Below are 26469 nucleotides of genomic sequence, written 5' to 3'. Positions count from 1 at the left end.
GGAAGGGATAGAGGAGGGAGTGAAAGAAGAAAGGAAGAAGAGGTGCCGTAGTGGAGGGCTCCGGAATAATTTCGACCACCTGGGGATCTTTAACGTGCACTGACATCGCTCAACACACGGGCGCCTTAGCGTTTTGCCTCCATAAAAACGCAGCCGCCGCGGTCGGCTTCGAACCCGGGAACTCCAGATCAGTAGTCGAGCGCCCTAACCACTGATCCACCGCGGCGGGGCCCCTTCAACGAGACACGCGTATTTTCAGCGGGAAGCGCGGACAACATCAGATGCCGAGGTAAAGAAATTTCGTTCACATACCGCGAAGACAAAACACGAACAAGAAGGGAGACACCACAAGGCGCTGCTCCCTTCTTGTCCGTGCGCGTCTTCACGCTGTGTGAATGAAGGCATCAAATACCAACTCGCCCAGCAACTGGTTTTGGGCGAGGAAATTTTATTCGTTTTCTTTTACAGTAAGTATTTTCTGTGGCCCTCGCGATGGCGTTCACGGCTTCCGCGTGCTTCGTTTTCTTCGTGGCTTGAAATTCTCGACGGGCGTGTTATGCATCCGTGAGAATTGGATATGCTCGCCATCGTCGTCGAATTGAAATGAAACCCGCCGTACGTAACCGGTTGGAAAGAGCTCTCCTGGTCTTGCCAATGGGTGTGATCCCCAGAACTTGTGGAGGCAGAGCATTATTGCTGGTCACATTTTAATTTAAACACCATCAACAATGCTGCAGTGCAGGCAGCAGGGCAGCACGTGTAAACAGTGGTCTAAATGGAGCCATGCGTTCGTGTTACGCGAAGGCCGTTCGCCTACGAGCGCTTTAAACTAGAGAATTTGTACCAGGTGAAGGCTTTACAAACGGCACGGCACAAAGAATACGCTGAAGCATACATAGTCTGGTCGAAGACACTAGAAGCCTTGTTTTCGTGTGCATCTATCCATGAACTGAAACAAAAGGCAGGGTGGAAAAGCGGGCGCGGAACGAACGGATGACGCGACATCATTCCGTGCTGCACTAACGCGTCAGCTGCGGCAGCCCTTCTCCCATAATCCAGAACGATGACCCAGTAGAACCCCATTGGCTGAGACTTAATGGCTAACACACAGATGCGAGTGCAGCTGAAGAAGTATTTTAATTGTTTTTGGTTTTATGGGGGCTAACGTCGCAAAGTGACTCATCCTATGAGGGATGCCGTTGTGGACGGCTCTGGATAATTGCGACCACCTGGGGTTCTTGTATGTGCATTGATACCGCACACTACACGGGTCTCTAAATTTCGCCTCCATCGAAATCCGACCTCCGCGACCGGGACGGAACCTGGAGCTTTCGGATCATTAGCTGAGAACCATTACCACTAAGCCGCTGCCGCGGCGAAGATTCAGTTTCTGGAAGGGAAACAAGACAGGGTTTTGGTTTCAATGTTCAACGCTTTTTTGGGCACGCACAGCATTGCGCTTGTTTTTCTTAAACGTCCAAGCCCGCTCAGGGGCCTTTGCAACACTTCCACTAACCTCCAAAAAGAAGTTTGCGTAACGGTTAAAAGTGCACGAATTTTTTTTTTCACTCAAGTATGCAATGGTCTTTGTTCTTGTTGGAAGAAAGGTCTATAATTCTTTCGGCAGCAGCCCAGCTGGCATCCAAGGTCCTATCCATTTCCAAAACTTGGGGCAAACTCCCGGACAGCGGGCGGGGTACCTTTCGCCGCGCCTTGATGTGCAATCTGTGTCGTTCCTGTGTAGCCTTTCTTCCGGAAAACTGTCCCTCCTCCCACCTTCTTTGCTCTCTGTTGAAATATGCCGTTACTAGGAACTTCTCAGCGTCCGGTCATCCCTGATTTCTTCAACTCTCACCTTTTCAAGAGATCTGTCTGGCAAATTTCTACACTAAAGGAAAAAAAATGCAAAAACGGAATGAAAAGAATATATTTCATTATATAGAAAGCTTCGCGCGGAAATACAAGACCGTCAGTAAGACACGCAACACGAGCGCTCACTTTAAACTTAATATTTTTTTCGTCTTGAACCAAGGCAAAGAAACACGGCTGCGCTCCTCTTCCATTCATACCACGTTAAAGACTACATTTGATAAACAATACAGGCGCTTTATGAAAAGATAGCATGCACATTAGGCTTCACACGAACTTGTTCAAAGAAAGAGCGCAAGTATATCGAGCGATAGAAAACAGTGCACGAGAGCGCGAAGCCTAGGGGTCGAAGCTAAAATTAAACAAGGAATAAATGTCCCTCTTCCTTCGGCTTCAGAATAATTTGATTGAATAAGCTTCTATACTTGTTCGAACACAAGAATGGAGGATGTACTAACAGGCGTATTTTAATCGCACCTGCTTGATTTGGGCCGTGTGCAATTTTTCCTTTTCTAACTCTTTGGAAGTTTCCTTTCCTGTGATTCCTGTGACCTCGTTAGAACATGCTGTGGATATTACTATGCTGGTGTGCTGTCCAGAGTTCAGCAAGATCCCACGATGTCAACACTGTGCCAGCCTTCTTTTATCCGCGGCGACTTAACTTTTATAGGACAGCACATTATGCGAAGCACAAGATGTCGGTACAGGCGCGCCCCGTGGAGCTTGTCGTAAATCGCTTAAAGGAGCAATACTTTGGAATGCCGAGAAGAATCTCCTCGGAGTTCCAAACAACGCATTTTGCTTGGCGGTGCCTCCCGCTCGCGGCTGATGCTGGGTGTCATGGCCCATTCAATTACTGCAAAGCAGACACTGCCGCGTTGGGCTCTGACTCACGTTGAATGTTATATTGAGCGCGTCTGTTGCTTTTACGCTTAGGTACACGTATGATCTCGCCCTTTGTTGCCGAGCTCAACGACAAATAAAGCGCCACCTCACGAGAAAAAGGAGACAACGTCGGAGGCAGTTCTGTTCATCGCTTGACCCTCGCAAACCGCTGTCGCGATTTTGGCATATAGCCAGGAGATTGCGTTCACTCCCACAAGAACGGTATCTTGTCCATTTACTACCGCCGTAAAAATGTAGAGGTAGTAGAAAAATTCTGCAAACTGGTTCTGAGCACAACTCCTGTGGCATCAAACAGTTTGGAGGCTTTTGTGGCACCTTCACCAGACGACCACTACGACGTGCTATTCACGATGCTTGAACTAGAACTTGCTCTCTCCTCGTGTGGGCGTGCATCTACACCTGGTCCTGACGGCATTTCGCACGCTTCACTCTCTCACCTTGGCATGGAAGGCCGAACCGCGCTGCTCAGTTACTGCAATGACACATGGGCTTCCGGAATCGTGCCAGAACACTGGAAGATCAGCTGCTTGTTTGCTGTTTTGGAGCCTGGAAAGCCTCCTTTTGAGCTTACTTTTTAGCGGCCAGTTGCGCTAGCAAGCTGCGTCGGTGAGGTTATAGAGCAAATGGTGCCGGCGCGGCTCGAATTGTTTTTAGGGCAGAATACGCTCTATTCGGACATGATGACCAGGTTCCGGCGGCGACGTTCTTCGATTCACAGCGTAATCGACCTCAAAATTACAGTGCAACATGAAAACGTAATCGCCGACTCGTCGCTGATGTCTTCTGGGACAAAAAGTGGCCTACGATAATGTACTTCATGACGGACGCCATTCTTGATGCCCTCGACGACATAGGCGCTGGCGGCCGGATGTAATCGTGGATAGTGAGGTACCTCAACGGCCGGTCCGTTTACATGCCTACGCCTGATGGAGAGTCTACCCGTCATCAGGTTTGCTGTGGGATTCCTCCGGGAGTAGTTCTCAGCCAAACCCTATTTAACGATTGATTGGACTGGGGAGTGTACTTCCCATTCACATTCACTTCACTGCCTATGCTGATGATATCTGCATCTGGTCTTCGAGTTCGAAACGCCCACAAATGCGGACGAGATTACAATGTGCCGTGTCATCTACTTCAAGGTAACTACGACGTCAGGGTTTGCATTTAGCAGCTGAAAAATGTCGTGTGGCCGCATACACGCGCATGCCTGTCTGCCGCTACCCGGTATCACTTCGAGGTTTTGCAATACCGTACGTCTCCCACCACAGATTTTTGGGCATTATCATTGACCGCGATCTGTCATGGTCGAGGCGTATAAATGTGCTAAAGAAAATACTCACTCTCTTTGCAATGTCTTTCGCTTCGTAGCAGGCATTAAATGGGGCCCAACGAAACGCTCCTTGCTAAGGCTTTATTATACTCTCTTTATAGGCTACATTCCTTACAGGCTTCCTGTACCATGAGCATTTCCTGCTTGCGGACATTAGAGTGTCGATGCACAGGCGCTCAACACATGCCTCGGCTTACCACGCTGTGCCTCGAACAAACGCACAATTGAGGAATCTCGTGCATGCCCAATACCGATCTACCTGTCACACGAACCACTTCGTGTATTTTTACGGGCGCTTACATGGCACCGCTGACACCCGCTGACGAAGATTTTGATGAGCGACCGGACAGCATTTTCGCAAGTGCACTGCGCTTCCGTCGATCCGAATTGCCATCATACTATGCCCTGCCGCATCATCCCTTGCAGCCACCATGGGGGATGGCACAGCCTTCAGTATGCCTGCATGTCCCTGGCATAATCCAGAAATCTGTGAGGCCGGTTAGCGGAGTGAAGCAACTTGCTCTTGCCTACATCTGGTCTGAATACCAAAACGGTGTGCACGTATACACGGATGCATCTGCGTCACCAAAGGCATAAACAGCAGCTTTAGTATTCCCCGCTCAGGTGACAACGCGCCGATTAATTTTAGGACACAAGTGTACTTCAACCGCTGCAGAGCTTGCTGGCCTTCGGGAAGCGATTCGCCGCAACTGCGGAGTAGCGCCTCAGGAGTGGTGCATTTTCACTGACTGTAAACCTGCGCTACAAATTTTAGGATGCTTCCTACGCCACACCGCCTAACAAGCTCTGGCTCTTGATATCATTAGTCTCCTGTAATTTTCTCAAGAAAAATGTCACCGTATAATGTTCCAGTGGATCCCTGAACAGTGCGGACTCGATAGAAATGAGACCGACGACGCTGAAGCAAGGAGCGCCTTCAGCAGTGGCCTGCGTACAGCTGTACCACTATCTAGACCGGACACCACTTGTCTTCTTTAGGAATCAATGAAGAGTTCAACGGCTAGGTACTGGGCCCTGCCAGACACTCGACACATCCGCCTTAAACGGCTAGATCCGGCGAGGACCTTTTCTGTTCCTCGCGGAATACCATGCTCTATTGCATGCATAATCTATAGATTACGTTTAAATGTCGCCTTCACGCGCAAATATTTGCACTTAATAGGACAAGCGGACTCCCCGTACTCTACCACATGTGGCGTGCTAGAGACTATAAACATGTTTTAGTGGCGTGTCCACCATAAGCACGTGAAAGACTCATGCTCGCATCTGCTTTGAAGTCTATGGGCACAAGGACCCTCTTGGAGGATTTGATCCTCGGCGCTTGGCCAGATAGATTGAAAACTGTACAGGCAACATGAGCACTCTTAAGTTTTTTAAGCGACACGGACCTTGCCTCGAGTTTGCGATGTTAGGAAGTGTGCCTTGCTTTTATCTATTTTTTCATCTGCCTCCTCCAATCATTATCTCCCATCGTGACCCCCTTTTTTCTCCTCTTCCTTTCCCCAGTGCAGAGTAGCAGGCCAGATATTTATTTTTCAGCTCAACCTCTCTTCCTTTCCCGTCAATACACACTCTTTCTCTAGGTACACGTTCGCGCATTCGTCGATACTTTTGTTGTCTGACCACTACGTTGAAACAGACTGGCAGCAGAACCTTTTTTTGTCTCCTTTATTTGTGCCTTGCTTTAACTCATCATGGTACGGCGCGGCAAATATAGAATTTTATTGCGTTAACATTGAGCTTCAGGAGCACAAAAAGAGTCTGGCGATGGCAACGGCCCGTGAAACCTCGGGGGAGAGGAGGCAAAGTGAATGAAAAGAAATGGCGACAGGAAGAATATAAGAGGGAAAGGGCATGTAGGAAATGCAGAGAGAATCGGTAGGCACGACCGGTGATTGGAGGAAAATTGGCGTCACTGGTCAATCGAGAGTTGGAGAGAGTAGCACTGGTTACCGCGGAGCAAACTCCATTGCTGAATTAGATTGGACGCGTGAAAAGGGTTGCGATGTGTCACACGGTGATTGGCCGACAGGATCACCCACCCGCCACCGTCAGGGGGGATAACTAAAGCCAACTTACACTCTAACATAACAGAATCATGATCAGCCTGACTACACCCGTCATCATCCTGAGGATGACTACACACACTGCAGGGTAAATACGTCTCCCGTGTCTCCCTGCCCTTTGCCAGATGCGTCCACCCTATACCTGCACAATTCTTAATATCTTCCGCCCGCCTAACTTCTGCCGTTCCTTGCTACGCTTACCTTCTCTTGGAATCGGCTCCGTTACCCTTAAAGACAAGCGGTTATCTTACCTTCGCAGAGCATGCACTGCCCAAGCCCCTTTTTGCCTCTTGATTTCGAGTTTGATGTCATTAAAACGCGTTTATTCCCTCACCCACTCTGCTCGCTTCCGGTCTCTTAACGTTACACTTATCATTTTTCTTTACATGGCTCCCTGCATTATCATTACCTTAAGCGGAAACCTTTTCGTTAGCCTCCATGTTTCTGCTCCGTAGGTGAGTACCGATGAGATAAAGCTGTTGTACGCTTTTATCTCGAGGGATTTTAGTAAACTGTCATTCATGATATGAGAAATCGTGCCACCTCATTCTTATCGTTCTAGTTTTTTCCCTATAATGATCATGATCAGCTGTCACTATCTGCCCTAAGTAGACGTATTCCTTCACCACTTCCCGCACCTCGCTTTTAATTGTGAACTGCTTTTTCCTTGCTACGCTTTTGAACATTACTTTTGGTTTCTGATTAATTTTTTAGAGCGTGATGCTGTGGCTGATATTTTTTAAACGCTTCCACCTTCTTGTGGGTTTGTGCCGAATAATTTTTTCGCTCTTATTTCACTTTGCAGGTACACGGGTAAAATGAACACATGTCGTTTTACAATCTGCCTAGTAAAGGTGCTGCGGCAAGACGTCCTCTCTTGCATCGCTGTGAACTGTGCTTACCAAGCGAACCTCATCGCACGAATACCGCTCATTGAGTAAGCCGTGCTTCTTGCTCCTTTGTTCTGCCTTAAAAGTAAATGGCATACGATGAAAATATCTTTTTCTTTCTACATAACCGGTTTGTTGTATTTGTCATACGGCCAGTCTGGTGCGCACTCAAGGCGCAGCCCTTATGTATGACCACCATTGCGGTAACTCATTGGTTATGGAGCTCCGCTGCTGACCCGAAAGATGCGGGTTCGATCCCGGCCGCGGCGATCACACTTAGATGGAGGCGAAATTCTACTGGTCTGTGTACTATGCGATGCCATTTGCATGTTAAAGAACCCCAGGCGGTCGATATTTCCGCATCCCTTCACTTCTGCGTCCCTCATGGCTTGAGTCGACTTCGGCCGTTAAAGTCCCATAAACTAGAAACCAAGCCTTTTCAATGACCGTACCGGTACAAGGAGAAAACTTTTACTGTGCAACTAATAAAGTTTTATTTCGAGGTAATCAGCCATATATAATTCAGCTTTTGGCTCTGCGCCTCAATACTCCTATGTGCTTTAACTTTCAGATCTGTTGTGGCGTTACTGATTGGTGTAATGTAATTTTGCAGTGTTTTTTATTTAGTCCGAGTACCTAAAAGACAAAGAAATATCATATACTGAGTGCTTCACCTAACACTTTACACATTTTTTTAAATACGCTTTTTTAGTTAAAAGAGCGCTTTTGTTGCCAGAGATTTGTCAGCGGTATAGTATATCTGAATACAGCTAAGATGTGCCAACTAGCAGGCGGGTTAACTATATTGAATAGTTAACTTTTTAACTATTACTTTTACACTCCCTAATTATTGAGAGGCGTGTAGCCTACCGTTAGTAATACCCATATCGGTTTACAGAATCTTGAAAATGGCGTTATCCTCGGCGCTGTGGCACCACAAATTCTGGCTGGATCGCGCCAAATTACATGCGCTTTCGAGAAGCTTGCAGACAAAGTGGCCTCTCGAGTGCATTTAGCTCGTCGAAAGAGCTAAAATTTTTAGGGCCATTACGCTGAAGTTGTTTTCAACTTCTCTCTATGTGCAGTCCGATGAAGCAGTGTTCTTGCAGAGCGACGGCATAGCTTGGGCTCGCACATTGCGCCTGTGCTTTGTAACATTTTCCTTGAAAAAGTACTTCGTGCACTTAATGAAACATTCCTATCGTTAGGAACTAGAGCATGCTTCGCGCATGACGACAGTTTTCTTGTGTTTGCCGATGCTGGCAGTGCAATCAATGAGGTTGTGGAAAATACTCTGGCTGCTTTTCACCAGGCTCATCTAGATTTTGCATGCACACATGAAACACCTGCTAAAAACTGCCTCCACTTTCTGGACGTTGCCATTGCGATAGATTCCCAGGTGTATTGGCACCTGGCATTATAAGAAAAGGAGTGAAAAACGCTTGTTTCCCTACGACTGAGCCCACTCCAGCTGGCGAAGTGCAATATTGCTGATGCATGCTTTAAGCACGCGCTAAAAAGTCATGTCAGCACAAGGTGCCTGAAAGTGTCGATACGTAGGCCGCCTGGCTTAAGCGAGCTGGATTCCCAAACCAGGTGTTGGCATCGGTAGCCGGAAAGTTGCTAAAAACCGTCCTGAAAGGGAAATCCAAAAATCGTGCAGAAAGAAACAAGAGGCCTGTGGTTCTGCCCTGCATCCATGCTCTTTCACGCGAGCTGAGAAATAGCGGCAGAAAGGCACGTAGTGCCGGTAGTATTTTCAGCGCCTAAAAAGTTTTTGTGCAAAAGTCAACGACCAAGAAGAAGAGGCCAAAGAAAGGTCTTGCGGTGTTAAGCACCAGAATATATTTGTGGCCCACGTCGAAGCTATTGTCTATTCAATACCACTCTCATGCGGTGCAGCTTGCGTGGGTCAGACTGGAAAGTGCGTGAACGAGAGGTGGCGGCAACACAATAACAACAGCGCGTAAATCACGGCATCTGGCAGCCTAGCAGCTCATGGCTCCAGACATAAGTGTAAACCAATTTTTAACAGAAAACCGTTTCTTCTAAGATTAAGTCAACAGGTTACACGGGAGCTATGGGAGGTCTTCTCAGTGGCTTTAAGTAACCACAGAGGATGATGGTGGTTATGTAAGCGCTCGTTCGGTAGCGTTGACCAAAAAGTAAAGAAGTGTTTCTATCTGCTCAGAAAGGCACGAAAATGTGACCTCAGTCAGACGTTTGCTAAGCTGTTCTTCGCTTCCGTTTTCTTGATTTTTTCTACTTCTTCATTGCCTTCTGATTATGTGCTTGTATAAGTAACTTATAAAAGGACGCGCAGTTAAAAATAAATTTCAGTTGAATGTTTGCGCTCGTCGTCATGTGCCGTCGCTTCTGTAATATAGTTTCCGCACCACTATTCTAAGATGTAAGACCAATTATCCCTATTTTAAGGCTTGGTAATCAACAACAAAAACATTATTGCATACTGCGTTACAATCTCTACTGGATCCAAATTAGCTAAATTAATGCCGTCCTAACAAAGAAGCTAGACATCGATCAAAAGTGGCACGATAAGCGTTCATTGAATTCAGCACTTACGTTGTCTAGAGCATTCCACCTTTATGCAGCTTCCTATACATTGGGTAAACAGCGTGATGCGTAAATGACAGACTGGGTGAACTAAGCATGTGAAAAAAAAAAAACAGAAGTCGCCGTAGAGACCGTACTGCAATTCACAAATGGAAGACATGGTTTAGCGGCACCACAACTCGAGTACATTCCAAAGCAAACGATAAGCAGGAAATAACCTAGGTCTTATATATAGGTAAGTCTACTAAGATATTTATTTGAACATGACAATTCCCTCTGAAGGAAGAGTTGGCCTGTCAAACGATGGTGTATGACCTTTGCTTTCTGACTGGGTTGTTTTACCCCGGCACGCACTTAGTATTTCTTTTTAAGACGGCTTCACGCAGTATTCGCGTTTTTTAGATTTGAATTCTTGACCTTGACTTGCTACGCTGCCTTTTCGTCCTCGCCACTTCCCGGTTTGTAGAAAGGATTGTATCGAATTGTTTTCAGAGCTAGACCACTACTCCTCTTTTACAAAGCTGGAGGACATGTGGATAGGATGTTTGATATTCAAACCAGGAGGACCGGAGGCTTGGCTCTGACGCCATGCCACGTGTCTCACCGTGCCTCGCCACAGCTGCGCGCGCTGAGCCGACGGCGCTAGGTCGCCTTAAAACTATCAGATCACGTGACACTGCGCCTCCCTACAGCTGCGTATGCGGACCAGACGGCACTCTCGCAACTTCCGGAAATCGCATGACGCGCCGTTCGCTATATAAAAGCGAGTGCTTACCTTGTCGAGTTTTAACAGGGGAATAGATACGTTCTCCCACTTAATCACGGCTGACACAGTTCAAAACCGCCTGGACCCCACCTCATGATCGCGTACGCTACTGAGCGCGCGCCGACCACGGCGGGCCTTGCTCTGGGGGAACAAAGGAACGACACTCTGGCGGACGCATACAGGCATTTATTCCTATACAACAAACATAATGCCAGCTACCAACTCAACGCGCTAAGGAATCGAGGTCGTCCGACTCCCCAGCAAGGTTACAAGCGAATGCTCGCCCACGCTAGGGCAGGGGACAATCCGAGGCCGGTCGGGATGAGATGCGGGAGAGCGGTTCTCCCCACGAAGCCTCGCCCCGCGGGCGGACAGCTGAGCGCCGCGGGCGATGCATCTGCTCCCGACGACATTCCCCAGCTCAAGAGTGTCCGCCTGTGTCCCGCGGGCAGCGAGCCGTCTCTCGCGCTTTAACGTCGGAACCTTCTCTTGTTAAGTTGACCTGAGATAGTCACGTGGCGTATCCAGCATCAAGACGATGCTGTTGCTGCAAGGTGCATTGCGGGAAAGCTAACGAAAAGGGGGAAGTCGTGAGGGAAAGCCGTCCCCACAACCTAAAAGAGCTTTCGCTCGCCTCCCTAGGTTCAGCCGAGTCTAAAAACAGCTAATTGTTTCTTACGCGTCTAATATCTTGGCACTTCTTTTGAAGAAATTAGATTTTAATTGACTACATGCAGTGGGCACTTGTTGCATCTTCCCGTTCTGGCAGCCCTGACTCTGAATTTAGCTAAAATCTTCGATTTTGCGGTCTTTTTCTGGCACGAGAAGTAATTTAACATCATGCTTGTATTTTTATCATGTATGTCAGTTGGTTTGTTCATTTCAACCACGTACGTGTGTTTCTGCAGTCCTTGGTTTTTGTGAGCATTATTCTTCCTCCTTTAAACTTCATTTGTGACGATTGTAAACAGTCTTAATAATAATAGTGGCCACCTTCTGAAATGTATGACTACTGGAGGTTCAGCACTGTACATGTTGCTCAAGTTCCTTATTCAGCCGTGCTTTTGTGGCACAGTACGGGCGTTGACATATCTGAAAATGTGTAGAAAATGCCTGCGATTGTTGCTGCAAAGTGTGCGTGAGCGTTAGTGGTCTTTCTCACAGAGCAGCCACTGGTGCTGACGAGTTCAGTCCTTGCAAGCTGGGCGTGATCGAGTCGGTCAATCACCGTGTTAAAATGACGTACCCTCGCTCTATTCTCCCGATCATATCCAGCAATCACTCGGTGACATACAACTTCCTCTCCACTCTCCCTTTCTCGCCCGTCATCTCCAACTCACTCTGTGCCTTCCCAACCATACTTTCCTTCTTCTTCACTCTCATCTGAAAGTGAAAATGGAGAGGAAGATTACCTCTCTCCACTTTGCCACATATCAACCGAGGCTTCAGATGGACAGAAAGATGGACATATATCTCCGACATGTGGGTTCTAATGTGAATGCATTAAAACGTTTTGAAATGTATTTTAGTAAGGTAGAGTTCGGGCTCCTAGAGCATGGTAATGTTTCTCTCGCCTGACACATGGGCAAGACGCACCACATGAGAGACTGCATTCTTTACGAGGCTGCCCCTTTCACTTGTTGCATCTTTTACGTCTTTCGCCTTATCTTTATCTCTTCCCCGGGGGCACCCTGTGTAGGTTTCCATGTCAGGAAAAATTGAACCGGTTTATAGTGCACACCCGTCTTCGGATGTGTCCCTTAGTAAGCTTTTAAATTTGCCTTACCAAGTAGCGCACGCGATATACTACTTAAGTATTATTCTCTCATGTTCTTCTGCACACCTCGAAGAGGTTAGGCTGCATTACGGTGCCTAATGAGGTGTTTTCTTCTTCAGATTACTACTGGGAGCCGAAACATTATCCGCATTGTCGATACTGACTGCGCTCTTTGTGGCGAGCTGTGCCGCAGAGTTCCTTCTCGGAAGTGTGGAGGCCGTGTTCGCTTACACCCTGGCCATGAAGATAAAGTCTGTGTGTTTTGGGGCTATCTTCACAAAGGTATGCGCACGAGATGCGTACTCATCGACTGCAGGAGGAATGATGTCAAAATCCTAAGAAACGCGAAATTTTGCTGTTGATCTTTGTAGACAGTCACACGAGATCCGCCGAAGTATGGACTCTACTGGCAAACGAAATTCTGTAACCAGCCCCTTCTCAAAGAAAGAAAAATATTTAAAAGAAAACCCACATTTTGCCGATATATTTCAAGGAAGACAATAAAGAATTGCGCAAACATGAAGATTAAGAAGAGGAAGTAACGATGGAGTGCACTGGACTTGAAACATTTGAATTGTTACTTTTTTGACGATGGTTCTACCGGCATTATTTCTTATTCCATCATGAGAACTGGCTTTCTTAGTCAAGAAAAGCACTTCATCTGTTTTTTTAGTCCTAGTCCCAACACTAACAGTTGTACCGTTTACTTCCTTGGTGGGAACTCTGCTGCGCTTGCCTATCGCACCAATCTGCTTTGATAATCGGTAAATGTACCCTTTTTATCTCCTTTTTTGTCAACACAGCCGGTCACAAAAGTACAAATTTTTATTTTGGTATGTCGTACACAAAAGTACGTTTTTCACAATTATGACCGGCAATATGTGATGCGTATGTGCAACGTTCTTGTGCTTCGTCAATTTGGAAGGCTATGAATTTATCAACGTCGCTAGCGATACATTTTAACCAGTGTAATTATGGTCATAGTTAGGCAAACACTGACTTCCAACAATGCAAATAGCACGCATAGCTCCATTAAGAGAAAGCTAGTTTTGATAACACTTAGGCGCACCTATTCTAGGATCACTATGGTCAGTTTTTACACCAAACTTCAAGAAATTGGGATGACTAATGTTAATCAGGACGTTTAACTCATATTTTAGCGGCACACATCTATAGTGTTTACAAATGCAGTGACGAAGACAAAAATAGCGTACAGATATGACTGGCTTATGACAAGCAATGGAGGTTTGCGCATTTTTCCGTCTTGCTCTGGAGACTCGGCATTCAACTCAATCTGTTTCTTTATGCGTGTACCTTAATTACACCTGGTTTTAGTCGAAAAGTTATGTTTATACTTATGATACTAAACTAGTTTCCTTATTTCTCGCAATTTCGAAAACTTGTTGGAAACATCTATGTGATCTACGCTCATCACTTGGGAGAAACGTGCCATAATCAGCTCTCGCTTGGACACCTTTTTTCCCCAGTATCTTAACAGAAATTTGTGCCGAAGCATTAACAACAAATTATGTGGCTTGCACGTTGATCTCAATTTATGGAATGAGAAGATTCGTTGGAACCCAGGCAGACCTAAGTTACAGCTACCGTGCGCTTCCCTGTTGTAAGATATTTTTTAAAAACATGTCCGCACTAGTGTTTAATCAGGACGCACACGCCCCGTCTCCCGGACATCTCAGGAGAAGGATAACGACTGTGAGACAACCAAAACAGTAACGAGCAAGCGTAACGCGCAATTCGTTCCTTCTAGGCCCTTAGCAGTTTTTGCACATGTGCGAATTCCACTGAGTGCATTCCAGATTAGCAGTTTTAGCGGCCCATTGCAAATACCTGCCTCTCTTTTTCCTCATAGATGATGCGCATGAAGGCGTGCGTGCTGTCAAGGTATCCCGCAGGATACTTCGTGTCTCTTTGCGGAGTGGACTGCATGTTGGTGGCCATGGCTGCCACACTGGCACCGAGGGTGATTGTCGGCCTCATCTTCGTGCCCTTGGTGTTCTACGCTCTGTGTGGACGTGTCGGCACGTTGCCCGTGTTGTGCTGCGTTGTATGGCAGCTCTTCACCTTCGTTCTGCTCGCCGCTGCAGTTAAGCTACAGCAAATATTCTGGGTGAGGCCTTGCGCCACTCTGACCATTATGCTTTTTCAGACTGTAGGCATGGAATGATTCTTCACGGCTATTTTTATATATTGCAAATTAGCCCCTAATCGTCAACACGAACTCAAATTTGCCAAGACGACTGGCATAGATTGAGTAGCACAGCTCCTCGGGGTTTCTGGAGGCGGAAAACTAGTTACAGTGTAAGGTGTCCAATTCATCCGTAGTTCTTAAAGAGGTATGTACACGGAACGAATAAATTTTATGAAATGCAAAGAATTAATTTCATATCCTGCGCGGGTCACGAAATGAGCGCATTTTTGCTTTAAAATCTGAAGGTAATGGATGCTGAGATGCATTCATTTTTATGCCTCTGTACCAATTCCAGGCATTTGCTTTGTCGCTTGCTTGAATGATGAACGAGCGAAGTCACATCAACGAAACAATGAAAATAAATAAACTCACCAGTCTGGCGATTGGCCGTTATTTCCCGGTTCAGTAATTTTTTGAAAACGTTAGACTTGGTGTCAATTTCATTCAAATTATAGGTAAACTGAAAGGGCTGTCCGAGTGAGTGCGCTGAATGAAGCGCCCTTTGCCTCTAGTTTATGAGTCAGTAGCTGCAAGTCAGGCAAGGCATCTGGAAGGCATCTTTACATTCCGGTGATACTTTCATTTGCGATAAATTTGAGAGATGTGTGTGAGCTAGAATATTTTAACTACGAAAAATTTCTTCACTTCAGATATTACTAAATTTCAAAGAGCAGCCTTAAGGTTTGCACTCTTATTTATGAGGCTTCATTTTCATTTCCTCCATGCAGCCTCAAGCAGGCCCGGCTTCGCTTGACTAAAATTCACCTTTAAATTTTATGTCCGATCATTACGTTGCCACTAAGTACAAGAAAAATAACGTATTTTTTGTTTTTCTGACGTAACATCTAACTTAATGAGAGTATTTAGGTGAATTAAGCCTCTAAAAAGGATCACAGGTAGTATGTTTTCCCGCGTGCACGTTTCAGGAACCATTAATCAGCAAAAAATAATTTTGTTAACACACCTCACTCCAACAAGACACGTATTCTATCAATATAGAATAATTTTGCAGTTAACATTTAATAGCTCAAGTGGGTAAAATATAGCAAGTTGCTGTGCTTCTTTCAGACACGAATCCTGAAATGGCGAGACGCTCGAATAAAAAAGTTGACTGATATTCTCTCCTCCGTGCGACTCGTGAAGTTCTACGCTTGGGAAGATGCCTACGCCAATTCAGTAAAACAGCTCAGACATCGTGAGGTTAAAGAACTATTCGCCGCCAACCTCATTGATGGATTCGCAGATTCCATCTTCCTATCATCATCATCTGTGGTAAGCAATTGAGTCCAGCCTCAGTGCTTTCCTAGTGGGTAGCAGGGGCTGCCCATAAAGATGTTGTGTGCCTATGTTCAAGGCCGACGCTTCACTAATATCCTTCAGCTTGGATTTTAGTTATGTGTTTAGTAGAAGTTAGATTATATCTAGCCAAAGTTTGAATTTCATTGTTTTCGTGCTTTTCTCTCTCTGTCGTCACTTTTTCCATGTCTAAGGTCAGCGCTCCTCCGCTGGCCCCACCGCCGACGCGCGCGAGAATTTCGCAGTGGGCGGAGCTTCCTGACCCACCAGAGCCACACGGCTGATTTGCCGCGGCCATGGAAGCCGTCTGAAGGAATGTAACTAATAGCCACTAGGCCAATAGAAAGGAGGGCGCGAGCACGAAAAAGTCGTTTGAGTGGTCTCGCCAACTTGCACGCGCTATTGGGGGCTCACTGCTTCGTTTAGGTAGCCATTAACTGACTGAGATGTTCATGAAGACACAATGTATAGTGGAATACAACTTAAAAAAAAACAGCAGTTGTTAACACTGGGCCACGATACGCGGTGTACTGTATTACTCCGCTAGCCAGACCGAAATGTAAACGAAATCAACTCTTTAATATTTCACATTATTAAACAAGCCTGGTATGAACATTCTTGAGCTTTTAACTTTTTTCTCCTGATTGCTTCTTGTTTAGGTGACAAGAGAAGTTTTAACAACGGACTTTGTTTTTGTCGAGGAGGAGTTCTGTGAGCTGGTCCTAAATGTGGGCGGAGCTTCATTGCAGACTTAAGTTGCATCCGACTATAGTAAATGAGCGGGTTTATGTGCTCTCTTCAGAAGCTTTTTTAGAGCCCCTTTAAAGTGATAGGTAAACGCTAAACGTTAACGATGACTAGGATGACTCTAGTTCTATGTAACCGGAATGAAATATTTTTTTCTGTACTAATTGTTTGACGCGCAAACGTTTCCACCTCTTACTGTGAATATCCTTTTCTTTGGCTTCCAGATGGTCATCATTGCTTTTGGAACACTGGTTTACTTCCATCCAGACAAGGCCATCACGGCCTCCTTGTCGTTTTCAAGCACCTACGGGCTATCAATTTTGGATCCTACAAACAGTAACATCACATACGCGCTAAAGCTAGTTACTGCGGTGAGTTGGAGCTTCTTGTAGAACTCAGTTATTTGTCCTTCTACAGCCTCGCTGCGAAATGTTTCAGCTGAAAATTGGGTTAACTAAGAAAATATGAGCTGATCAGGGCTGCTCGCATTAGGAGAATCATATAGGGGCAAAATGCTTCAGCGAAACTACGATTGTGGGCTTCCGTATTTTGAGCTCACTTTAGCCTCTCTCATTTTACTTAAGTCGTTACAATTTCAATTGGCCAGATAGTGTCTGCTGCACGTAATTGACTATCTGATCATCTTCAGTTAATGTCATTTTCACTACTTTTGGCCCAACAATACCACGGAAACTTCGGAATACAAGTAGCCACCTTCGATACGCAACGCCTTAATTGACCATCTGTCTTCCGAATTACGTGCCCTGCCTGCCTCTGAAGTTCGTATTTTCAGCTACGACATCATTAACGCCTGTTCGGTTTTTTCTCTTTATCTATCTCTTAAGATCACGGATATCATTTTCTTTGCCATTGCTCAGTGCGTTGTCTTGATTTTGAAGTCACTTCGTTGGCCCAGATGTCTAGTTATTTCTATTACGAGCCCGGATATATGGTGGAAAATGGCAGCTTAAAAGGAACGGTGGTGAGATTAGACAAACAATGACCAGAGAAAAATATCTTAAGCTGTGGTATGGAGTACTCCAGAGAGGAAGATTTGTTCAAGAGAAGTTAGCGCACTTGAAATAATATACTTGAGCTGTCTAGAAGCATGAATGATGTAAAAATAAGATTTCGAGAGCGCTAAGCTGCTAACAAACAATGGCGTGAAAAGAACATTCAGGATTTTTGCTTGCTTTATTATTCCTGCAATTAAAAGAAAGAAACCTCTTTAGTAACACATACAATATTTGTCTAGACATTTTAAAATCTACACTCCCGAATATCAGGTGTAATCATATTCCTGAGAGAGGCCTGCTCTTAGCCGGAACATCGAAAATAAATTTTTACTGAGAAATGTTTTTCTTCTGTTATATACTGGGTGTGCCGCCTACATGTGAGAAAGCTTTTAAATAAAAGACAATCTCGCGGCGAGTGAAACCAAAGCAGTGCTGTCATATGGCCTACTCTGCGGTAATTTTTCTGTCCGAAAAGTCAGTCATTTAGTAGACACTAACTGGAAAATTTGCTACTTCTTGGCGTCAGCTCCGAAATTGCAGATCTTGATAGAAAGAAGGATGAAATACTTACACGGTTCTTTTTACTTAATTTTTTTTAGCCGGCTCGGGAAGGAAGCTTGTCAAAGGGTTTGTTGCTGGAGCACATCTTCCAGCCCCTCCAAACGCAAAGCCGCGCCGGGAAGAGCATTCCGGAGGTTTAGCCGAATTTGTTCTGCCCGAGGACGTCTCCGGGCGCTGATTTAGCAGCTCTGTCACTTGACACTTTTCGCATTTCATTGGCTTTCATTTTAGGCAGTGAAAAGAAATGAAGGTAAATGGCACCTAGTTGTGAATATGTCATTCGGTAGTTTTCCAAGAATATCTAAAAGTTCGAAGTGACGCTTTTTTTCCTGAGGCCGAAGTTTAAATTGTTAGCTTTTATATGAACTAATTTTTGAACATCTTAGAAAAAAAACTGTGGCAGAATAATCCGCACTGACTGTTACAAAAAGCAGACAGTTGGTTTTTATGCACCTAGAACACACTTCCTTTAAGAAAAAAAACTTGATTACATATAGCTTGGCCTCCTAGTATATATGAATGGTATTTCAATGCCAAAGCACTATATATTAGATTAACACAAAAGCCGACGTTCATCGCCATCCATGGCACGAAGTTGATGCCATTCCTGACGTCACCATATGCTTGCATGACGTCAGCAGTTTACCATGAGAGAGTCACATCTACAGGAAGAAAAAGAAGATGCATATCTTCTAAAACTGCGGAGAATTGAACCAAGGGCATTCACATTGCTAGGCGAGCAAGCAACCCTAGGCCACAAGACTGCGTTTATTTTACATTATTCTATGGGAGTGCACCCCCCCCCCCCCCTGACAAGCTTCAAGCTCAGCTAAACCATGCCGCATTCCACAACCCGTCATGCACAATCATACCAGCACCCGGCTCTCTTTTTGCCTCTACATCAAAATTACGGGAGACACACAGATGCAAAAAGTAAAGGCAGCAAAAAAGACGGTCGATCCTGCGCAGCATGTACCCCCCGCACAACATCACACTGCTCTATGAACAGAGGCTTTGATGTACGTGGCGGCTATGTGTGCCGATCTGTCATGCAGCTCTTCCACAGGCTAAACAGTCCCATGAACACTAAAAGATAATATGAAACCTTGGAATCTCGCATTGTAGGCAAAAAGCTTATAGTATTACGCGTGGTCTCAAGGTCTTTTTTTTATAGTTCGTTGAAGAATGTGCCAAAACAAACCCGGCATTACGATAAAACACAAAAAACTGGTCAAAAGTTTCTGGCTGATGACACAGACTTAGTTCAGAGACTATGGCAGAAAATTTTTTTTTTCATGAAGCCACGTTTTAACGGGCAAGTTTGACGTGTGGAGTTTGGTTCTTGGCGAATAAAGATGAACCCAATGCATGCGTTTCCTTATTGAGTAGGCGTATCATTGGAAAGGAAGGAATTCTTAATGAACCTCGCAGCAGAGCTAATCTTGAGACAATGCTTTCGCATTAAAAGTACGTCAGCAGCCTTAAGTGCCCTCCGTAATTTTTAAAAAGCAGCTGCTTCAGCTCGCGAAAGGAGCCACGCGGTGTATAGAATGGAAAGATTATTTACTGTGGCGCGAAACCAGAGTTGACTAATCCTTCTTGATTTTCGCCACGGAACCGTCAAGAAAAAAACAACTGAAAACAAAGTACGAGGGTCAGCAAACTATGAGTCAGAAAATAAACAGATGTCAGCTGCGAAAATCGCGGGTGGCAATTCGGAGTCCGCTTATATTACTGCTTAGGCTGCGCAGGTGAATTCGTCTATACCGAGTCATGTTAAGCATACGAAAACAAAGAATACTTTACACAACAAAGGTCAAGCAAAACAACGAAAGTGGTGATCAGGGAGAACAATGGCGTGAACCTCTATTCGCCACTGTTGTAGCTGTCTCAGTTAAAGCGTTCTTGCTCGCCGTGTTATCGTGAGCGTTACCGAACACGTGCTCTTGCATCATGTAGTTATCTTGCTAGGTATTCGGAGTCACAGCATGTTCGTGGAAAGTATCTGACGCCCCCCTTGAAATTTTGCAAGGACCCATCCTCGCCTCTCTAGCGAAGACAGCAGTCTGTATCGTGCTCGCCCTGGCCTGGATAGTCAGGCGTCGGCCATTTTCAATTCAAGCCTCTAGGGTAACTCTTTCAGGTGCGCTCCGTGCGATAGAGTGAGGTAAAAACACAGCTTGCCTAAACTGGACGCGTACAAATAGGAATTTATCACATAAAGGAGTCAAACACGGCGCGTGCTCTAGACCAGGCCTCGTGGTGACAGCGAGCCGGGGGATAGACGGCTTGAGGGTTCTGTTCCGCCACGGCTTGGTCGGGCCTGATTGGGTCCATAGATCCTAGTTTTGCGGAAAATTGTTGAGAAAAACGTTAGTTTTTTACGGGTTGTGTTGATTACAGCGAAAAAATAATTTCGCAGCCACTTTACATTAGAAATTTCGAAGGGCATGGTAGAAACGAGAAACACATGTTCCTGGTTCACTGCTGAACCATGAGCTCCACATTCCACGTTGAGCACTCCACCATCAAAGCTAGGACGGTGGTTCTCACGCGTTCTAAACTTGAACACATTTATGCTACTTCACCTAACGTGAAGATTGCTCCCCTGCTCCACGCCTGCGTTTTCATCTCGTGTATGCGAAATTGTTCTAGCGAAGAGGAATAGTAACTTAATTTAACCTTCAATTAAAAATTACACTCCCCCGTAGTTACTTGGTATGTAAGAGCGCTTACGGATTGTTCTTCTCCAAAAGTGTTGTCTATTTGTATGAGAACGTTCTCTTCTTTTGACCACTTGGGTAATCAGAATACCACTGCTTCCTCATGTGATGAATGTGTATTTCGAGGTTCTAAAGAGTCGATCGCACTGCGTTCCTCTATTCAAGTACTATAAGCGTCGGGATGGGAAAATTCTAGCCTCTCTCTCTCCGCTGGTCTGTAGTTGGAGCGTGAAGACTTCAACAGCCCTTGGGCCACCTGCGCCAGAAGCCTCGTCCAGCAGCCACCGTCCCACCCCTCCCTAGGGGGATACACTATCACACGACGACACACTCGAACCACATCCTACACTCTTTAGAACCGCACTCTCACCCATCCCCTCCACAAAACACTATGCCACAGAAGCCTAACCAGATGTACCCGCACTGCTAAATGTTGTTGAATTCGTACTCCTTCCTGCCCAGCTAATCTGCAGTGCACATCAGTTATCTAGAATGCTCTGTCGTTTTCATTGTATTTTGACTTGTAAAAGGGGGTCCGGGCTACTTCAAGGGAAATGGGTTTCACTTTTTTGCCCGGGCCAACCTGCATCGTCCTGATGTAACTAAGGAAGGGCTGATTTTACTTAACCAATCTACTTTCATGCTCCCTGACGCCTTCACCCACCAGTAGGCAACGTATAAGAGGAATGAAAATGAAACGGCTAACTGAAATTCAAACACGCAGTGGAATAGCCAGCCTCCCGCGAGAAGCCCCACTCAAGAGCCATTTACTCACTCCTCTTTCCTAGATATACGGCTGTCTGTCTTCACACCCATATTCAAACTACCCAGCCAACCAGGCAGCCACCAGGCACTGACTTAACGAGGCCGGCCAAGCTGAAGCAAAAAATTAAACTTTTGTGAGTTCAGGAAAATAGCTGCGGCAAACCGAAAAAAGAACACGAAAAAGTACAAATCATCGAAGCATAATGGACTGTGTACCATTGCTTTCGCTGAATTGTGCATCAGATATCTGGTCGTCCCGTATATTTTTTCAGTTCTCTGCGGGATCAAGAGTAGGAGATTAGATGTTATGTAACGATGCAATGTTATCAACAAAGGAATAATTTAGCTTTTGCATTATAGGTCAGGTAATGTGTCACAGATGAGGTATGTGTCGTTGACACGTTTACGTGTTTCTAGCTTTAGGCTAAATCCTTGTTTGTGTCGGCATCGCAATCCGTCAGCAAGTGTCAAATGCAAATCTAACTAAAATATTTCTTTTTAAACTGAAAGTTTCGTATTGAATGACCGTGTAGGGCAATAAAACTGTGCGCTAAAGCACCCACAAAGAGTCGTTAAAATAAAAAGAATAAGCGATGTTCCCTTCCGCCGTTGTCTCCTTATTCGTGGCCATGGGCGTGACTAAGTGTTCTACCGTTTAGACAGTGTTCGCCGTCCAGAGAATCGCTATGGCATGCACGGAGAAAGAGAGGGACTTGGAAGACAATAAAACAGACGAGGAGAACATACCGAAAGGCAAGTAATGTTTGACAATACAATTTGATGTATAGGAAAAAGAGGTGACCTTCCTTGTCATGCTGCGCTCAAGGTCACATTGTCACTATTTGCAAGCAACTGACCACGAAATGAAATGTAATACTTCGGGTATATGGCATAGTATTTCATAGGAGCTATGAGCAGCCAATAAATATATTTAGTCAAAACAGTAGTTAGCAATTAACAGCTTGACGGCCTTAATTATTTTCTTAGTGGGTAAAATTAACTTGGACTAATGGCAGCTCGGTTGGGACAAATCAGACTGATGTGAAGGATCCAGTAAGGAAATGGTGTTGATATGTCTGTTCTGCTCCATATTATTCAAGTGCAACAGTCAACAACCACTAAAATTTACTACGGTTAGGGTTTGCTGAATGAGACTGCACAAAATCTTTTTTTCTTCTGAAGAATGGTTTGTTTATGGAAAGTAGATGTTTTTGCGCGCATTTTTGCAGAACAATTCAAGAGGGTTGCGGCTAAAATAAAACATTAAATAAGGAATATTTGACTCTGTTGGGAAAATTAATTTTTTGATGCGATTGTGAAATTAAGCCTGGGATGCTTTCACCATTAATGACGCCGTAATACCATTCAACGTATTGTTGAAGATAAAAACGGAGTGATATAATGTGATTTCTTTATTTTAACTACCTGTGATTTTCAAGAAAGGCCTTTTCTTGCGCCACGTGGATTATTCTTCTGAAGGAAAAATACCTTTTTCTTTAGACTGTTTTTTTACCCTCCAGATAACTTTTTAACCAGTGATAAGCGCATTTTCTACTCACGGCATGTGTATGGTAGACTTGGGCCAAAGATGCATGCGTTTCTGTGGAAATTTTTCTCAATTTTTAACACAACTTCTTGTTGATCCGTCGTTCCGCTTCAAGTTGAGATGACGTATCGCATACACGCCAATCGTCTGCAAGTAGCTTACTAATCTGTTTGGTTTATGGTTTATTGGGGTTTGACGTTGCAAAGCGACTCAGGCTATGAGGGACGCCGTAATGAAGGGCTCCGGAAATTTCGACCCCTGGGGTTTTAGAATGTGCACTGACACCCCGCAGTACACAGGCCTCTAGAATTTCGCCTCTATCAAAATTCAACCGCTGCGGTCGGAATCGAACCCGCGTCTTTCGGGACAGCAGCCGAGCACCATAACCACTGAGCCACCGTGGCGGCCGCACATTAGTTTCGTGCGCTCCTGCGCATGCGCATGTCCACATTTTTAACGTGCGTTGCTTTTGAGATATCCATCCACTCAATGAACTTTTTAGGCGCATAGACTCCCATTCGGATACTTAAATCAGTTACTCTTGACAGTGCATATGAAGCATTCTTACTAGTGATAAATAAACCACGTAGTCTTTCTGAACTACACGTAACGCTGGCGGGCTCTTTTAGTTAACAGGCATATCTATGTTACTCAAAATTATACCAAAAGTGAAACTATTTGCTCCGTTTCATGAAGATGTATGCTAATGTCAGCACTTACAACTACATCTTATTTAAGTGCCCATATAAAAGGAAGAAAAAGGAGTGGATGCACTCAGAGAACAAACAGATTTCCCCGCTGGGTGATATATAGAGAACAAAAAGAACAGTAATACTACGTATTACAGGAACAACTAACACAACTAGAGACATGTAGCATAGGCATTCCACCATATCACACTCACCTTGGTAATAAGCAAGAACACAGACGCCTACATCATGACTACAATCATGGTTAATGTAAATTGAATAGGTAAAAAGATTGGCAGCTATAAGTAATCGGTATTGAGACATTATTGAGATGTCATGACTAAATCAAAGGTGGAGCGGAACGTTTGCGATTAACATGAAACTCATCGAGTGTGTTGTTGAAGGAACGCACGTTCCGACGAAACCTTTTAAACACAACAGAGTCAACCACTGTGGCAGCAACAAACTGCTTGTAGTAAAAGGAAAGGGATGACTTGCACTGACAAACGCATTTAAACTCTCTTCAAGGCTCCATCTGTCTCGAGCACTGCTCTTTCGCCTGGAGTTCTGTGCCAGTATTCGTGAAAAACCGCCCAGAAGCAGTCCTGCGTGAAGTCAGCCTCACAATACCCCCTGGATCCTTGGTTGGCCTCGTGGGCTCGGTGGGCAGCGGCAAGTCTGCCTTCCTGGCTGCACTTCTGGGCGAGATGCACATCCTTCATGGCCACTACACCGTTAAGGTAACCATGTCATGTCTATGTCATTGCCTTTAACATAGACTTGCTTGTAAAAAACGCTTATGCGTGCTGTTCAGCGCACGATGACGAATCGAAAAGATTTTAATATTTAAATATGGAGCACCATAGCTAACATTTGCTAACTTTTGCGAACGTTTGCTAACATTTGTTTTGATTACCGAGTGATGCTTATCCAGGGTTTTTCAGTTATGAAACTTATAACAACGAAGTGGTGTGCAGAATTTTTTTTTCAGGATGTCTGTGTCGTACGAACGCTGTTGCTGGTTGATTGTTATTGTGGCAGTGCCAGTAAAATCGACAACAATATCCTCAGCCTTTAGGTTGAGATAAGCCCAAGTTTATTTGTGTGCTTGCAGTAAGAAATGCTTGATGTCAGATGTCTTGCAAAAATATGATTTTCAAACGGATGCACTTGGGAATAAAATAAACAGCGATGAATACTTAGTGGAAAAGCAATACGTAAGCTGCAGTAACAATTCTAAGATAGAAACGATCTATTTAATACATTGTAAATAGTGCAAATAGCGATAAGCTCACTTCAAAATATAACCAAAAATTCTACCTCATCAAAACTAACTAAGTGAATCAAAAGAAAACAAAATATAACATTGTAGCAATATGTACGCGCGGAAGATATCATAGGTATCATAAGACCGGAAGGTATGCTGCGCCTCTAAGCTGGCCGTAAATCTTACTCTATAGTTTTTGCCCTCTTCGCACTGCAAGTTTGTATCACAAGTGACAAAGTTGCAGTTTTAGGGCAATTATGACTACACCTGCCAACCCTATATAATAAACCAGCGTTGGAGTCGATGCGAAACAGTTATGCTCTATCAGAATACATAAATAATTTAGAGAAGTTCATTGAAAAGTGCAAAGACCCAAGTATCAAATAGGGTGCGTGAAAGTAGCTGAAGACGTTACTTTCAGATATGTACAATACGAAGGAAATGTTATTCGCAATTGCATATAGGCGTGTTTCTGCTTCTTATGTTTCAAAACGCGGGCATGAATGTATTCGAGAACACACTGGGGAAAGCATCACTGCAGACGAAGTTATTGCGTCGGATAGCATATAAAGGAATGAAATTTCGTGTATTTCACTAAAACTTCAGTCTGGAGAAGGAATTAGCGTCGTGGTAATCTGATGAAGCTTTCAGTGTGCACCGCCTCCAAGCCAAAAGTTTTTTTTTTTCAAAAAGAAAAACCGCTAAAATGGCACTCGTCACTCAGCTTCATGAATAGAGAACATGAGAATATGTGGAATGAAGCTTATGGCAATTATCCTAAAAAGATTCATTGTAAATTTCAAGGCTATTAGGCACCTGTGTAATTATAACACAAACAAACAGAATTAGCCTGCGTATTTCGCTTTTTTTAGGCTGCCTAGTTGAGTACAATCCTTGAGGATCTCAACAAATTATAGCAGCAGAGTCATAGCAAGCCGATGTGACATCTGAGTATAAGTCGTGACTAGTGCTGAGGTCACAAGCATCGCAAACATGTTAAGATAACCTATAACATCTCAGTGCTTTTTTGACGCGTTTGGCCTCATGTCGCTTCACACCACACCTTTGTGCTAAGTATGAAGGGTTACTGAGGCCTCTTAAAGCAGTGGTTTGTGTTTGGGGCCTAACTGATTCGCGGTTTCTAATAGAAAGAGTATTTCTGTGCGTAACTTCTAACTTATTCCTTATTGTAGCCGTTTTATATTTCATGGGCTCCAGAACACTGTCGCTTGATTCGCTCTCGCCAGAGCTAGCAAGAGGGGAGAACTGCGAGCTTTACTAACTATGCACGTTAAATACGTACGCCAAGACACCGTTAGCTCTCTGTTAAGTGATTTTTTTCTACATATTGGGCAAATCGACACCCAGTGAGACAGACTACCCGTTTACCTGCTCGCATTGCTAAAAGCTTCACTGAAGGTCCGTTCCCGCATTCCTACTTGATTTATGAC

General features: G+C 44.8%; 1 protein-coding gene across 2 annotated transcripts in view; it reads left to right on the top strand.

Annotated features, from left to right (window-relative positions):
- The window catches only part of LOC144132604 (multidrug resistance-associated protein 1-like), a 119882-nt gene that overhangs the window by 35998 nt on the left and 57415 nt on the right, over positions 1–26469 (top strand). For both annotated transcript variants that reach the window (XM_077665134.1, XM_077665133.1), the window contains exons 8-14: positions 6998–7129; positions 12319–12481; positions 14070–14327; positions 15477–15680; positions 16676–16822; positions 22176–22269; positions 24280–24491. In XM_077665134.1, coding sequence (XP_077521260.1) covers positions 6998–7129; positions 12319–12481; positions 14070–14327; positions 15477–15680; positions 16676–16822; positions 22176–22269; positions 24280–24491 — 1210 coding nt within the window. The remainder of the gene's footprint in view (positions 1–6997; positions 7130–12318; positions 12482–14069; positions 14328–15476; positions 15681–16675; positions 16823–22175; positions 22270–24279; positions 24492–26469) is intronic.

This window comes from Amblyomma americanum, chromosome 5 (genome assembly GCF_052857255.1).
Source record: "Amblyomma americanum isolate KBUSLIRL-KWMA chromosome 5, ASM5285725v1, whole genome shotgun sequence".
Taxonomy (NCBI): domain Eukaryota; kingdom Metazoa; phylum Arthropoda; class Arachnida; order Ixodida; family Ixodidae; genus Amblyomma; species Amblyomma americanum.
This window is presented reverse-complemented; position numbering and strand designations above follow the sequence as displayed.